Source organism: Synchiropus splendidus, chromosome 4 (assembly GCF_027744825.2).
Source record: "Synchiropus splendidus isolate RoL2022-P1 chromosome 4, RoL_Sspl_1.0, whole genome shotgun sequence".
Taxonomy (NCBI): domain Eukaryota; kingdom Metazoa; phylum Chordata; class Actinopteri; order Syngnathiformes; family Callionymidae; genus Synchiropus; species Synchiropus splendidus.
The window spans coordinates 18,960,116-18,976,948 of record NC_071337.1 but is presented as its reverse complement, the minus strand read 5'-3'; the positions used below and the strand labels follow the sequence as shown (position 1 = coordinate 18,976,948).

Below are 16,833 nucleotides of genomic sequence, written 5' to 3'. Positions count from 1 at the left end.
GACTCATCAGAGGCCGTTTTCTGTCTCCTCTCACGCCAGAGGGTGTTTTTACGTCCTCGGAACATGTCTGCCGGGGATTTCTTGCTTCGGGATCTGGCAATTGTCAAATTGCACTGTCACGCTATGATGGCTTACTGGGACACAGTAAGCTGTTCAGTGACAAAAGCCTATCTTCCTCTAACACATGCTTCAATCCTGCCAACCAGAGGACTTATCTTTACGTTTCCTGACACTGAAAAGTGCAAAGTAATATTTGAGTTTGGCGTCAGAGCGATGGTTGGTGATTGGCTTCTGACCTCCCAGATTGCTGCTCTGCGTTTTAATGTGAAAACCCGTGAAAAAAAATTGGTAACTGCTCATGAGGAAAGTGCATGAGTGAGATAGTTTAATGATTAAAAAACCAAAATATCCTATCTCCATTTTCAACATTCTTTTTGCAGCATGTTTCCCCTTCCTCATAGGCCTAAATCATTTGAGCGTGGCGTCCCTTACAATATCTTCAAACTAAGGAGACAAAGAGCCTTGTGATCTACCTCAAATACTCAATCTTCCAATCATAACCAGATTTCTATTCACCCTTTCAGCTACACTACGTAGATAAATCCAAACACCCTTTCATTCTATTACCCAACCACCCATGCAGCTGCCATCACTGTTCATCTCTGGTGGCTAGTACAGCAAATGTTTCCGAGTGGAGAGGAAGCGGTGTACGACCAGTGAAATACCAGGGCATTACATCCTACCTTAGTGCCGACAAGCCCAGGGGACTTGGCAGATAGAAGGAGGAACTTTTCCTCTTAAACAGAAATTAAAAAGTCTTGTGTATTAATTATGTGAAACACATGCCCTTCAGCAGTCCCACTATTAAATAAGACATCACAGGGAATAAAGTGGCTGCTTTGCTTCACACGTGTTAATATTTATTAGCCAATGCTCAGATTCAATTGAAATTCTCCTGCATTTTAAGACTTGCTAGCCTCTCCTTTGTTAAGGCTAAGGTGTGTTCAGCAGCAGGAAATGTGGGAAAGGTTGGCAGCAGTGCAGCGATAATGTAACTGACACATTTTAACCATATGAAATGACATTTTCATGTACTCCATAACTGCCCAATGGGAGGTCATTTTGTTAAAGGTTTGTTATTATATTCAGTTTAATGATGGACAGATTGAGTATACGAGTAGAGTGTGTATATTTGTATATCCTTATCTCTGAATGGATATGGAATTGAAGGAGAAAAGTGGATGGATGGATCAACATTTGGTTTGAGGGATAAACATAAAGATGGAGGAATGAATATACAGTACTGTGGAAAAACATATGGAAGGGACTATGAATGAATGACAACATGGAGAGCGGGCTAAAGGCTCATTTATACTCAACGTACTATAGGTAGGGTTCCAGGTACGGATCTGGGTTCAGACGGAGCCTTCTGTCCATGCTCTGCCTTCAAATGATCTGTATTTCTGCACAATTCCACAAAGCTTACAGATGGGGGCCAAACTGAGCAGTACCACTGTAAACAATGTGGGTAGTGTTGCTGTTACTCTGAGACATGAAGAAGACATACTTTAACAATGGCAGAAATTCTCTGTCCTCCATTCACAATATATTTAATGGCGTCACCAACCACTGCTGCATGGAAGCATATGATCAGTGACGGTATCATCATTTGAAGTGGACGCGTAAAATTTTGTCTTGTAGGGTGAAAAATGTGAACACATGAATGGATGGTGTGACTGTATGGAAGGAGGAATGAACATAGATGGGAGTATGTGTGGCTTGGTAGCATTTGGACCAAAGAGCACGGGGATGAAGGGGATGACGATCAAATGAATGGATGAGGTGGTGTGTTTATATATGTACATATATAGACTGAGGAATGGACGCATGCATATGCGTGGAAGCAATGTAAGATATGGGAGGAAGAGCATTCAGATATCTGCATCAAGGGATAATAACAGAGGAAGATATAGATGTCTGAATGTATGGATGTACGGTACAGTCAATATGGCAGGATGAACATGAGGCTTCTGCCCATGTGTGTTGCTGTGCTCTTTCAGAAGGAGTGCTGGCATCTGCATGTCACCTGTAATAGCTACCAGAGTTTAGTTTCAGTGACCGAGCCTGCGAGCAGGCGCCATGTGAGGTCAGCAGTTTTCCTTCCCTTCATTGGTTAATCAGTGAGAACCTGTCACGTGTAAGTTCTGGTCACCTTGCAAACATTAACACCTTTGAGATTAATGTCACTTCCCGCAGTGGCTGAAGGTGGACAGGAAATTGTCTCTGTGTCGGCCCTGATAATGTACTTTCAAGGGGGTGTGAGCCCTAATGCCAGCGAACTTGGCTCACCGGGGAAAGTTGCTCTCCATTTAGCAAACCTGCCATGTATGTCTCCAGTGATAGTTTAGAGATATGGTCATGGGTGCATAAAAAGGTTGGATGCCAGAGAAAAATTGAAAACAACAATAAAAACAACAAGCCAAGGAATTGACTTTGTCTCAGTGGCACGGTGGGCGCTCCCTGAAGTATACCAGTCTTTTCTGAAGCAGCTGAGTCAGCATGCGAGCGACTCAGGCCGACGATTTCTCTTAACCCTCATCTGAGCTGCTTCCAGCTGTTGTGTCTTGTCTGTGAAACATTAGCGGTGGAGAAAGAAGAGAGCACAGTCTGCTGCTTCCCAATTCAGCTGACATCCTCTCTCTGCTCTCCTCCCGCAGCCCACCAAGTCCGGACAGGAACCTGCGAGGTCGTGGCTCTGCACCGCTGCTGCAACAAGAACAAAATCGAGGAGCGTTCTCAAACCGTCAAGTGCTCCTGCTTCCCCGGTCAAGTGGCCGGGACCACCAGAGCTGCCCCGTCATGCGTTGATGGTGAGATCCTCCGACTGAATATTTCATGCCTCCTTTTTTTTTTTTTTGCTGATGGCCTTTTCCTCCGAACTTTTGCTGAGCATGACAGAGATTTCGTTTACCATAGCAGAATTGAGACAGCTGACAGAGGGCGTCATGAGGTAATGCAGAAGATGACGTTTGTTTTTTTTTAAGGTTTAGGAGAGAAGCTGAGTAGTTTTTAGAGTTCTGGAACATTAATATTCAAATGCCATTATTGTGTCACTGAAGTGTACTTGAGACAATCTGTCACTGGTGAGGATCCTTTTTAAAAAAGCCCATCAGTTCATGAGGTACCAATAGTGCCAATACTGCCCCCATGTGACTGGTGTCTGGCAGCATTAGAGCTGCCGATGGTCCTCTTGAGGTTGAAGCTCCCATTGTGGTTCCGACTGCTTCACATCAACTGCTCCAAATTATTAACTGTTGACCTCAGTGTTCCCCTTTGACCGCACAGGTTGAACTGTCTTGTGGCCCCACCTTGACAAGTCTGATCGGGAAGTTTGACTTGGCCGATCTTGACGTTGAAGCTTAAATTGATGTCAGCTACTTTGGCAGCCCAGGTGTTTCCAGTCCTGGCTACACCCTTAGCTGTGAAGTGAATCGAATCCCATCCACTTATGTTCCGTTTTCAATAGTCCCCTTTCATTTCATCACACCAACAAACCCTGGTGGGTTTTTTTAATAGCACAACCACCATCTGCTCGCTGTTGACCTGATGTGCGTTTTCACCCCGCTGAGCCGCGGGAAGCCTCAACGGCATGATACAAATTGATTCCCTTATGTTATAAAACGTCTATTCCGCGCGATTTAGCCGGCCGAGGCTGTGGCGCGGCTCATAATAAGCGTCCTCTTCATTAGGAGGAACACTAATGCTGCAGGAAGGGGACGTGAAATGTAGATAATGACCTGCGTAATGTGCAGAATCTCAATGATGTCGTGCAGAGCGCTGCCGCGGGAGCTGAAGGGAAATTAGCAGTGCGAGCTTTTCGCCATTAAATACTGGCTAAGTGGCATTATGTGTATCATTCCTTTGATTATTTATTCAATTATTTTGGAACAAAAAGCTGCTGCCGAGGCTTTGAACGGCTCTGTGCTCTTTTGTCACAGTGTTGCTCCACATATTGCGTATCATTATACACCAGCAGTTAAGTAAAGAAATTTGAAAATTGGATCAAATTTCACGTGCCAAATATTTTTATTCAAGAAGAAATGCATTTTTTTTACTTGGTATTGCTGTTCAGGTGAAGGGTTTTAGGGTCAAGGTTATTGGTTTGATTCACGAATTGAAGTTGGTAGTAAAGTTACTGTAGAGTTAGTTAGGTGTTAGGATTAGGGTTAACAAGTTCAAGTTCAAGTGTCTCACGATCAGATTAGCTCTGGTGGGATTGTGTGCGTTGCGTGATGAGGATAATGCTGAAATTCAGCTCAGTCATGAAAGCTGCATGTCTTGCTAAAAAGTGAAAAACGCAGGTTCTTGCCTGTTCATGCCGCTGATATATAGGTATTTTTTTTCTCCCTGATTGGCAGGAAAAACAGATAAGGTTAGGGCTACCCTTAACAGAAAAACCTAGGGTGTTGTGCCAGTGCATATTTCTAAAATGTTGTGCCAACAGTCTCACGAGACTATGCAAATAAACTGACAAATGATTGAGCTAACTATACAGAGAGTGTATTCTGTCAACTGTTCTTCCCAAATCATGTGACTTTGCAAAGAAGATGAAGTTTTGTCATGTTTTGGCTCTTGTTCAAATTCATTGCCGTAGTGGCATTTTATGGTTTACCAGCGTTGTTTACAGTGGAAATGGATGCTGGGGACATTTTAGGCTGAAAAAATGACATTTCTTATCACATATTCCTCTAGATCATATATTTTATATGCTACAAAATGCTGTTAAACAAATGCTTTTTGAAGATGTCCTCCCGTCTGTGGGTGCATCACATGACTATAGTCCCCCTGTCAAACTTGAGTTGTTAAATTTCGTCGAGCACAGTTCCACCCTGTGTCTTTGATTATTCCATATATGTGGTATGTTAGTGGAGTCAGCAGTCTTTGACCCCTCTGTGTTACAGCCTCCATAGTGGAGCAGAAGTGGTGGTGTCAGATGCATCCGTGCCTCGATGGAGAGGAGTGCAAAGTTCTCCCTGATCTGAAGGGCTGGAGCTGTGCAACAGGGAACAAGATCAAAACAACCAAGGTGAGTGCGAGATCCCGACAAGCCTCCGCTCCCCCCCAAAGTCACAAAGGTGGCGCTACTGTTGCTCGCCAATGTGCTTGCCGTCGCCAGTTGCTTCTCCTCCTCCGGGACGTTGTAATCAATGAGCTGTCGTGTCTCCTTAGCACTTTCCAGCCACTTTGAGCACAGAAACTGGGCGATCACTCACTCCAATTACCTGCTTTTAACTTTGTAACAGGACACTGCTCTCCTTTGCTGGGTTATGACGAGCGCTGCCTCCACTCCTGCCTCCCTCCTTAATTATTTAAAGTGCCCACACCACACCTGCCGGGGCCTGGAGCCTGCAGCTATCGATTCAGGGACTCGTCGGGACCTCAAAATGATTTTTCTTTTCTACTTTTTTTTTCTTTCGTGGTCAGATTCTCGTCTGAATGTCAAGTGAGGTTTTGGAGCTTCAGTCAGACTGTGAGGTCGCTTTGCTCGTGGACTACAAGAATAATTTATCTTGACTCTCAACCTTAGAATATAATCTATCACAATGAGGTCTTACATTCCACGATGTTTCCTACCCACTGACCCAAGTGGCCTTCCACTGGGGAATCTGTACCGGTACTCAACAGTACTCATTTTTGGTACTGTTGTGTGTGTTTATGTGGTAATACAAGTCAATATCTGTAAACATTAAATCACAGTATTTTAAAATTAGCTTGTTTATTTCTCAATACATAAACTTTAACAATATAACATAACAATATTCGATGAATGTTTGGATTGCTTCATTTGCAGTTGTTTCACAAATTTCGTCAACATGACAATAGTTAACTACAACTGTACAGTGTTTTTTTTTTCCTCCAATGTAAAAAATAAACCCACAGGAGTGAAGTGCCAATTTTCTGTCGCCACAAATGCAGTTGCATCACTGTGACCGCCATCTTCTTTCTAACAAAATGAGAAAAGGCTCCTTGGCTTTTGTAAAGAGAGTCCGATGGAAGTTAAAAACAAAACATTTATATTGATGCTGCAAAGTGAGAGGAACCGAGGTGATTACTAGTCCAAGTTAAATCATTTATCATTTACCTGGAGCCGACGAAGACGACTGCATCGCCATTTAAACTCCTCCATGACCATGAGAGCTTGTGTGCCCCTGTTTTCTCCGATGCCGGTGACATAGTACACTTTGTAAGCACCTAATCTATGGGGTACTTTTGCTTCCAATTGACTCACATATACCGTACACACCGAGAACTACGGAATTCACACAGCAGAATGTTGGTAAAATGTTTTGCTGTTAAATGTTAACTTGCTAAATGGCTGCTAACTATGTGATATGGACAAGTAGTGCCGGTACGAGCGTCATTGTGCTAAGTCCAACTCGGAAAAATCGCAGACTCTTCGGCTCCCACAGAATCGCAACACGGTACCAAAACAGGGTACCGTTTGATTTTATGTGAATTGGTTCTCGGTAGTACTCGACTGATTTGGATTGGAGAAGCAGCTGGTGAGCCAATGTCTGTGCAGTGTGTCCTCGGCTCTTCTCCATGGTCCCCTGTTCACTGAATTGGCCCCAATAATCAGCTCAGAAAAGAGTCATGACCAACAACTGTAAATGTTAATAATCGGCATGCGTGTGGGGAGAGCCGATCGTTCCCGACTTGATCTATGACGTGGGACGGAATGCAGCCAAACAAGTAGCAATTTCACAGAAAAACAGGGATGCAAAGGGGGAGTTTTGACATTTACTGACTTGATGACAATGAAATCTGGAGCATTTAATAATGAGAAGTAAATGTCACTCCAAATTGCAGCTGTCCTCATCCGGTCTGTCCTTCAGATGTCCAGGTGGCATACGAGAACTTGAGTTCCATGAGGAGTGGACGTGACCCTGTTGTGCTTTAGTTGTTATAATGTTTCTGTCTGGATTCCTCCTTTGAAAAACATACCCATGTAAAACCACCATCACGTCTACTTCCATGCTTTTTTCAGCTTGCTGTGATGTTCCCACTTTGGTTTATCACGTGACCATGCAGGATTCCTTCCTTGGTGGACGAGTTTCTCGATCTGCGCTGGGGCAGAGTTGTTATGTGTGGTGTGCTACTTTGAGAAAGCCCTTTTCACTGTTTCTTCTCTTTCAGATTTCAGCCGACAGAGACCAACTTTGGTAACATTGGATACTTCCAGGTAAATGTTTTTTGCGTCAACATTTTGCACACAACTTCCAAAATCTTGTGAAAATGCAACCTGGCATCATGAAGGGAGGAAAGGTGTATGACAACAACAAGCTGTTCAAAGCCTCAGCAGCTCTTGGGGGATTTATCCAGGAACCTTTGAACTCAGTCGGGGAAACAAGTTTCTTACGTTTCCAGATCTGTCTGAAGCGGCAAGGGGTCAGGCATCTCGGAGCAAAGAGGCAATATAAAGCAGAAACCTCCCAGCGTCCGACCTGGCATCATAAATACATTCATTCACCAGCAGCTTCAAGTGTAAACAAAGTCCTGGATTTGGTCGGCCCTGATTTTTTTTTCAGATTATGATCAGATGTAGGTTGGTACTCGCAGATATTGCACTTGTCTTTAAAACAGAAACAAGAAGACCCTAGTGGCATGTGAGAAGAGGTGCAGGTATTTGTGTTTATGTTCTTTGTTGTGATGTGTTGTGGTGTTAATATGAAAATGAGAGTTTCTTTTATGTACTGTTGAAGCACTTCACTCTATTAGAGCTGAATGATGGAGCCTGCTCCTTTCTATAGGAAGTTCTTAGCTTCAATAGCTACCATTCCTATTCCCAGGTCTTTTTGCAAAATCATCACTGTTCACTTAATTGAGTCCTCCTTTTTTGTTCACCCTTTGTGTAAAATCCCTTTCAGTGCGATCATTTCAGAGTTGTATTTTGTGAGATTTCTTTTTGTAAGTTCTCATAATATCTACAGAAAGTGCCCAGCTTTGTGTGATATAATTCTATCTTCTACCTAGCTCAATATAATTTTCTTTAAACATCCCCACTATCTATTGGGAGGTCACTCCACTTACTGGTGAAATCTTTTTTTTTTTTTTTTTTTTGCTCCATTTGCTGCCTTGTGAATCCCTGTGGTTTCACCGGAACAGTTAGAGAAACCTCCTGGAGCTGAAGCACCACAGTCCCAGGTGCAGCCAGTTCTTGTTTATGGGGCCCAGCGGACCTTCACGGCCCCCTTGGTGCCTCATGTCTCTGTTTGCCAAATTTGGACTTTCCCATGGCGAGAAGCTGCGGATAAAAATTGCCGCACCACCTTGTTCGCCGACAGCTCAGCGCCGACTTCAACTCCACAATCGCCATGTGAAAAGAAAGGAGCGTATTGCTGCGGAGATCTTCTGGTACACATGCCTCCACCTGCTGTTTCAAATCTGTCGGCGGCACTCGCCGCTACGTATGCAAATGTTCCCGCTGAAATTAACACTTGTCATCTGCCAATTAGGACGCCGCAGCCTCCGAGTTCCATGCTGTATTTTTAGCCATTTCAGCTGGAGTTGGAAATCTCTGAAGGAATTCTCCCCAACTGACAAGGCGCTGCTCTTTGTCTGTTCGCCGCCGAATTATTCTCAAATTAGCGGCTCATTAATCACGGCACTGGAACGGAATGTAAACGACTCTCTGATGAGAATTTATTGCCTCAGACTCCGACAAACTTCCTCAATATGAGGAGTCACCTGACGTGACACGTTAATAGCTTGACGAATTGGGCCTTCTCAGTGAAATGATTGATAGGCCTGCTGCCGCCATGCTGCTCCGGTTTTGATAATGGAGCCGAACGAGTCTGTCAGACCTTTTTTTTTGGAGCTGACAAAAATGTTAGATCGATATGTTTTTCAATTTTCCGTGGAGTCCTTTTCCGAGAAAGCAACTGCCAGTCAGCTGGCGGCTGCCATGACAGGCAATTTCATCGCAATGAGGTTGCAGTACAGATGGGAATGTGGTCTAGTTGTCAGCCGGACTCTTTGTCATTGTTCACAACTTTTAAAGACATAATTTCTGGCTGCCAAGATGGAGAGAGTCATCAGTGTGGAGGCCTCTTGACTTTCCCGACAGTCATTTGAACGCAACGATACAGAAGTGCAAACGCAGCATCTCTCCGTGGGGGTGGTACAGTGGTACAGTAGCTGCTGTACAAGGTGGAGATGTTGCTGTGTGTGCTGGCTCAAGACACACAACTCTTTGAACAGGAGATCAAGTCAGAAGCAACTGAGACAGAGGCAAAGCGATGTTGCTTCAGAGACACCCTGTGGCTTGGGCATCTACCCGAGGTTGGATGAATGCCAGACAGGCCAGAAAAATAAGACCATAGTGACAGAGAGTTGGCACTGAAAGTAGGGATGCCCTAATGAAAACTTCTGGTCTGGAAACCTCTGCCGATACCTAGCTCGACAGTATTTGCTTTACTGTTTTCATCATTATTGTTGCGTGTGTACTAGAAAGGTCAGAAAAGTTCCGTCTGGAAAACAACTTTCCCGGTATCATATTTACTGCCAATATTGGTCAAATCCAAGAAACTAGTACATGTAGACGAATAAAATACAAGGTGCTGCTTCATTTGATGAGCAAATTTGCGTACGCTCACTCTTGTAGTACAAATAAATATTTTCCAGCTGTCACTTATTTGAAATATAAGTGTATATGACTGGTGTGGAGCAATCGTTTCAAGTTCAAGATATCCGATCGATGACACAGTACTCTTTTTAAGAAGCAAGAACATGTCTCTTTGCTTTGTGTCTCGTTGAGATGCGCTCACCTTCAGGAACTCTGCTCCACCGTTTACAGTGAGCAGAGAGAGAACAAATTTCATTTCTAATGAATCAAAAAGGTTGGTTTCAGGACACAGATGTAGGATTGTCCTATCCCTTCCTGCTTGACCAGAGGTGGGCAATTACATTTCCTCAAGGGCCACATTAGAAACTGTTACGGTTGTGAGGGGCCACCATGCCAAAAGAAAGGAAACAACGTAAGTAACTAAGGCTATTAAGAAGTGTAAATATGCCATGAAACCCATTGAAACATTTCATTTTATATGCATTTAATTTGATTATAAATCAACTGTGGATTAGACGTCAATATAAAAAGAAAAAAAATTCAAAATAATCGCTCAATGTATTTTGAGGAACAAGAAAAACACAAAAGTGGCCAATGAAAAGAAGAAAATTTTAGTCTTAAAACCAGAACATGCTATATTTACTGCTGAAGTGGTGGTGATGACTAAAAGAACGAACAAAAAAAAGGCAGAAAAATATATTAGTTATAATTTTAGTCAAACGGGCCATGAAAATACAGGCATTAGGCTGCATATGGCACCCGATCCCCACTTTGCCCAGGTCAGTGCTCGACCCTTGTTGAAGGGTTCATGAGAATCGTCATGATCTCTTGTTACAGTTTGAGCTGAAATCGAAATATCCTAAAACTGCGGTGCCAGATTGTTTCAAATGATGGTGTACTAGGTCTGGTCATCATGATAGAACAGTTATAGTACTCTGTGATGGAAGGAAGCAGTCACCAAAGCTATGTGGTGCTGCTCAGACAGGAAGAGACAGTGTTGATTTGTTTCATCTGTCACAGACACGCCTCTGTAACAATGCATCAATACGCAGTATGAAATGATCATAGATCGTCTACAGAGTTGGATGTGAAATTGGTATAAAACTTTTCTCAGTGAATCAAAATCAGAGCAATGTTGGCATCGTGTGAGAAGCGGGAGTGAGCCTTTATGACATCACTGGAGGCAGATCCTCTCTGCGCTCTATAACAATGCATGTAAAAAAGCTTCAGCTGCAGAGAAATGCCAAACGGTTGCATGACAGCTGGATGTTCTGATCGTGCCAGTGAGCTTGTAGCCTGTTCTTCTAACCAAAAGATGAAGTCTTCTTATAAGAAATAAAAGAATGAGCATCTTTGCAGCTTCGCAGGGTTATTTTGCCCTGAAAAAACTGGCTGCAAATGCCCTCGGTTTTCAAACGTAAACAAATGGCAAGCGATGATGATAACACTATGAAAAGCGGAGGAAATGAGCTGTCAAAATAGGGGTGAGGAGGTGTCAATACTTGCCAGTAAATTGCCACTGTTTACCCAACGAGAAAGCTTCAACTGCAGAGAAATATATATATAAAAAAATATCTATATATATACGGGATATATATATATCCCGTATATATAATATATATATTATAAAGAACATATACTGAAAACTCAGTATATGTTCTTTCTAATTTTGTATTGGTTGGTGTTGGTATAAGTGACACTTCGGAAACTCATTTGCATTTCTCACGCTCATTTCTCTTTGTCTTCTGCCTTTTTATGCAGCGAATTGCTGAGCACAAGGATACTCTGAACTTTAAGGTCATTAGAAAAGTTTCCACTTGCTCCGCGCAAAAATGTTTGACTTTAAATCCTCGCAAACATGAGCTGCAATGTTCTCTAATGGTGAATTATGCATCACATTGTTTCCTTTGACCGGTCAGCGTGCGTGGGCAGCAGCCTCACGCCTTCTTCTTCAGATCTTCTTCTGAAGTTTTGTGTTTCTGTTTGAACAAACTACAGTGTACGATAAATGCTGCACGATTATGCCCTGATGCTTTTTCTTGTTGCAGGTAAATCTAACAGGATGATTTAAAGACGAGCGCGGAGGGCCCCTCTTGTAAATACAGACTTCTCAGTGGATCGCTGTTCTCCTTGGGAAAATCAGATTTTCTGGGACTCTTCCAGAAACGAAGAGCAGATCAGACCCAGAAGTGGCTCAATGCCTGGCTGTCAAAGACTGGCCTGTCTGGATTTCACTCGTCTACATCCGCCGCTGATCATGACTTTGCCAATATTGTGAGTTTAAAGACTATAACTGGAAACACACCGGACACAGGAGAAGTTTCTGTGCGACCAAGAGATTAGTTTTTGACCATATTGAGAAAAATGTATACTGCCAATAAGTTGCTCACGTAGCTTTTTGACGAGGAAGTTTCCTGTACGCCTATTTCTTCTTAGCTTTTGTGTGCGCTCAAGTTTCATCCTTTTCGTTGTGTGGACGACGCACCGCAACCTCTCTGAGACGCCCTTTCACCAGCCCAGGTGACGCCCTGAAAGACCCGCTGAAAGAGTGCAGATGAGCAGATTTCTGTTGCTCTTTCTCTCACCAGCTCCCAACACAACGCCTCATCCAGGCCCTTCATCCTGCTCCTTTCTCACCATCTGCTCCTGGCTCCAGCTCTGATTACTCTGCTAACTGGAACTGGATTTACTACACAGACGTATCCCAACAACTCGAAGCCAGTCATGTCAGACTGCAAGGGAGCAGGCAAGCTTCAAAACCAGCGATCTCGATCAGTCCTGGATTCAAGTCCAACTGTCTCGATGAGACTTCTATTGTCATTTATACGGTGCTCTATGATGGATGACGTGTATGTGCGGGTGTGCGTGCGCGCTGCCCACAGAGTGTAAATATTTCAAATAATCCAGAGTTTTGTGAAAACATACACGTACAGATGTATTCAATAGGAGTCCACTATCATTTTAAAAGTAGCTCACATTGCCAGATTCGTTCCTCTTTTATGGAAAGGATGAGCTCTCACCTGCGAGAAGCTTCATCTATATAAACAAACATAAAACATTTATGGATTCATAATAAATAAAGGACATCTAAAAACAATGTTTTTCTAATTCAGTCGAAAGGATCTTGGTTTTGGGTGTTGAGGCCCATGACACACAACCTCATCGAAGACCAAAACGCACAACTTTTGTCCTTTTCTGGATTTGCATTATGGATTAAAGCAGCACAGTGAACATGTATCTCACACGAGGAGAACTCACAGAACACCTGAATAACACCTGAGGTCAGATGTGAGTCACATATAGATGTTCAGATAACTCCTTGTCTGATAGGTGTCTTTGTGCAAGATAGTTTTAAACAAAACGTGAACAGTCATAGCAATTTGATCTCTTAGCACAATACTGTACAGTCATCTACAATGACGATGATTTAGTTTTTGTTGCATAATGCCCAGTTTATGGCTCAAGACACCGCACAGCCAACCATGACCATTAAAAACACAGACGACCAAATGAGCAGGCAGCTAGTTTGCAAGGTGGCTATTTATTCTTTCAATAGCATGTGCTCATTTCTTTTTACTGGTCAGTCGAGGGCTGGAGTCTCTCCCGGGTCCTTAGGGCGAGAGGCAAGGGACACTCTGGATTGGTCTCTCTGGTCGGTTACAGGACACTTTTAGACAAACAACTGCGTACACACACTGTCAGAGCTGTGTTCACTTCACCATCACCAAACACAGAGATGGTTGTTGTGCTACCTGGTGATCCTGTGTCTGGTGTGTTTTTGATATTAAACATCTCGGATTCTGATGTTGGTAAAAACGTAACATTTTCAACGTGATTGTCAAACAAAATATCTGGTTGTGTGAAATGAATCAAACACTGAGAATAGAACACAAATGGGTCATTTGTTGAATACTTTAATATCTTCACCAATACGTTTCTTTCTTTACTCTTTATTTTCATCTGAACTCTGGAAGTAATATTTGCTCACAAGACAGTATTGGCGCTAACGTTTTTTTGCCTGAGAGTGTTCAAATCCAGCAGCCAGGATTGTTCCTGACACTTCCCTTGTCTGTATAAGTGATGACATCAGTAATAAACTACATTGTTGCGTAACTTCTGTGTCTCTAGAGAGTAGGTGTTTTTGGGAAATGCAGCAGGAGGGGGTGTGGTCCAGGAGGCAACATGAAACGCTGTTGACATCATAGAATATAATAGAATAGAATAGCCTTTATTGTTCATAGTGTACAACGAAATTTGAGAATCATCACACAAGAGTGGTACAGGTTTCCTCTTGAAGTAAAGGCAGCACCTATTCATGCCCTACAAGCGTTAGTCCTGGTTAGATGCCACCAGGGAGGAGTGCCAAAGTATCCTTTCTACCAGACCCTGACGCTGGAACAATTCACCCCATATTTTTGCAGGATTTCCACTTCATCATCTTGTGTTTGGTGGTTCCAAGAATATCACCCTTCAGTTCAAATCACAGTCAAATGTCTTAAGCAAAGGAAATTCCTTGACACAACAATGGATAGCTGTGTGGTTGTCAATGATATAATGTGCATGGCGGGGATCAGTCCTGAAATGATGCAGGGAGCTAGATGGACAGTAAGTTGAAGCCTTGACATCTGGGAAACCCCCAGAGTGAAAAATGGGTCCTGTCTGTAGCAAGTATGGGAGTGTCACAAGAGGCTACGTCTCCTGAGTGTTTTAAGCAAGGAGGATCCTACTGCCCACACAAGTGATGGACCATTCCAAGAGTGGCACCAAAACAATGATCCAGAGGGTGACGGCGCCATTTCCGTTCAAACGAACACTGCATTCAAGATAAAACAGTGGCATACTTGGCATTTTCCATCCACATGTATATGGCGCCTCAGTCTCTCACCTTTGCTACCGAGGGAAAGCCTGTCCAACCAAAGCGTTTTCACTCCTAATGTGTCAAATAGCGTCTAATTTCCAGTGGACTTTTATGTCCCACAGTGAGCACTGTGACATGACAGCCAAGAATGAGGAAATGATAGCGTTACTCTGGATAAGAGCAGCTTTGTCGACCATGGGAGAGAAATTCAAAATGATCTTCGTCGGTCTACACGACCTGGATAATGTGGTTAGCTTGACTATGTGGTTATAGCTGGACTATGCCTGTATTTATCTGTGTAGTTGGACTATGACCGGACTGCGCGAGCTTCAGCTATGCAAATGAAGTAAACAAGCTGCTCCTCCGGGGTGAAGACAGTGAACATTTTATCTACATTTGTTGGGGCTCACCCACACGCCTATTATCGAAAGCGTGACCACGTGCTCATTCTTGCAATACAAAGAAAAAAGTGTCTCCTGTATAATTTGCGTTATTCAGACACTTGTGAATTGAATCCAAAAATTAAGCGTGTTGACGTTGAAAGCATTGGTTCTGGAGCTCCGGAGTTAAGCTTGTTCATCAGTCAGAGTGACAGAGTACAGTAAAACACTCTCCACACTACCTGAGACCTGTGCATGTTCTTCCTCTACTGACAATTGAACTGGAAAGACTCAGTTCAGTTCACTCGCCTCACTCAGGCTATTCACTCACTGACAAGAAGTCAACCTGCCACGCTGCATGTTGACGCATTAAAGTTCCATTGGAGTCAAGTGTTTGTCTTTTCCGTCCTCAAAACAAGATGCTAAAGTCCTCGTTTCATTAGACACTACTTGACACCTTATGAGTGAGAATGCCTTGCACCAGTCCAACGCCCTTTGTCAATGAAATGAGGCAGGATGCTTGGATGCGTGTCAGTTCCAATAAAGAGATTGAAGAACTGTTGCTTGTCTTTTGTGTGCGTGTCAGGTGCCCACAGCGGTATGAGCGGGTTAACATGCCAAAGTAAATCTAGACAACCGTCACAACAACTTCACACGTTCCTCGTGAATCAAGTGTCAGCACAACTGTGTGAATGAGTTTGTGCGACACTGACTCTCTCACTCGTCGTTATGTGGGCTCGGTGTGAATGAGTTATTTGTTCTCTGGAATACTTCACTGAGGTCTCGCAGCTTCAGATCTGTAGGTGAGGTTAACTTCCACCACTTTCTAAAAAAAGGAAAACTCCCAATAACTGGCGCAATAACACAGGTGCAGAGAACTCATGCTGCTTTGATAAATCAGCAACTGAATCTTCAGATTGTTTAGGAGACACGCTGACACTGATGGATGTTCATCTCCTGCAATTTAACTTCAATCTTCCACCTCCAGCAGGCGGAGCGAGCGATATCACCTGCACTGTGACCGACCGAGTTTCCCTCTCATAATGACGCTGTTTTGTTTCGCCAGTGACAGTTAATGTTCCTTTGTTTTTTGAGTGCTGAAACAGGAATGTGGTCACAAGATGTCCTTGGACTGTAGGAAGAAACCGGAGTGCCGGAGGAAACCCACTCAAGCAGAAGTTGAACATGGAGAAATCTACTAAAGTTAGGGCCCAGGTTCACTCCAAACCACAAGAGAGGACAGGGCTGAAGTTTGTTTGTTATCCGGAAAAAGGTCTCCGCACCCCCCACCCTCCTCCACTCTCTTCTCTGAAGCAGCTTGACATTTCAGGGGTCAGAGCCGGACGACTTCTGAGAGGAGGGAGGAAGGAAGACGTGTGAGGAAAGAGAGGGGTGAAGAAAATGCTTTGATTTTTCCTAAAAGATCAAACTGAGAGCAATTATTCCTCTTTTCTTTTTCTCCTGGTGCAGTTTTCCCAGCAGATGAAAAGAATCTCCTCCTCTCTGCAGCCCAGTTCAGTCTCTCTGTTAATGAGGGTTTTGTTAGGTTCTGTTCCATCTGGGCACCACAGTCTGCTGGAGGTTCCTCAGGGTGACCTTATATCCTCTCTCTGGTTGTGTGGAGTTCTGCAGTGACATTTAGAGATCCAGGCCACATTCAGAGAAATGCAAGACTTTTAGTGGTCCAGACCAGGACCTGAGATGATCCTGAGTTCTCAGGGATATTTTGGGATTTGGTGTCAGGTACCAGGACCAGGACTTTTAGTGGTGTAGAACTGGAACAGAGAGGACCATAGGTTTGTGACTGGATGGTCTCTTGTATGGTGGGACAATCAGTTGAGTTGATGGATGGTCATTGTTTTTCAGTTGGATTCAGCCTCCTAGGTATTGCTTGTTTAGATGGGCGATTGGCTGGTCAGTTGGATGTCAAGTTGAACGCATTCGTGTAAGCTCTGTTGGATGTATGCTCA

The 16,833-nt window shown here is 43.5% G+C and overlaps 1 protein-coding gene across 1 annotated transcript in view; it reads left to right on the top strand.

Moving 5' to 3' along the window:
- Positions 1–13,729, top strand: part of LOC128758168 (chemokine-like protein TAFA-2) — a 65,920-nt gene extending 52,191 nt beyond the window's left edge. Inside the window, exons 3-6 of the mRNA XM_053864061.1 lie at positions 2,718–2,870; positions 4,962–5,086; positions 7,198–7,243; positions 11,674–13,729. Coding sequence (XP_053720036.1) covers positions 2,718–2,870; positions 4,962–5,086; positions 7,198–7,227 — 308 coding nt within the window. The 3' untranslated portion in view covers positions 7,228–7,243; positions 11,674–13,729. The remainder of the gene's footprint in view (positions 1–2,717; positions 2,871–4,961; positions 5,087–7,197; positions 7,244–11,673) is intronic.
- The last annotated feature ends 3,104 nt before the right edge of the window (positions 13,730–16,833 follow it).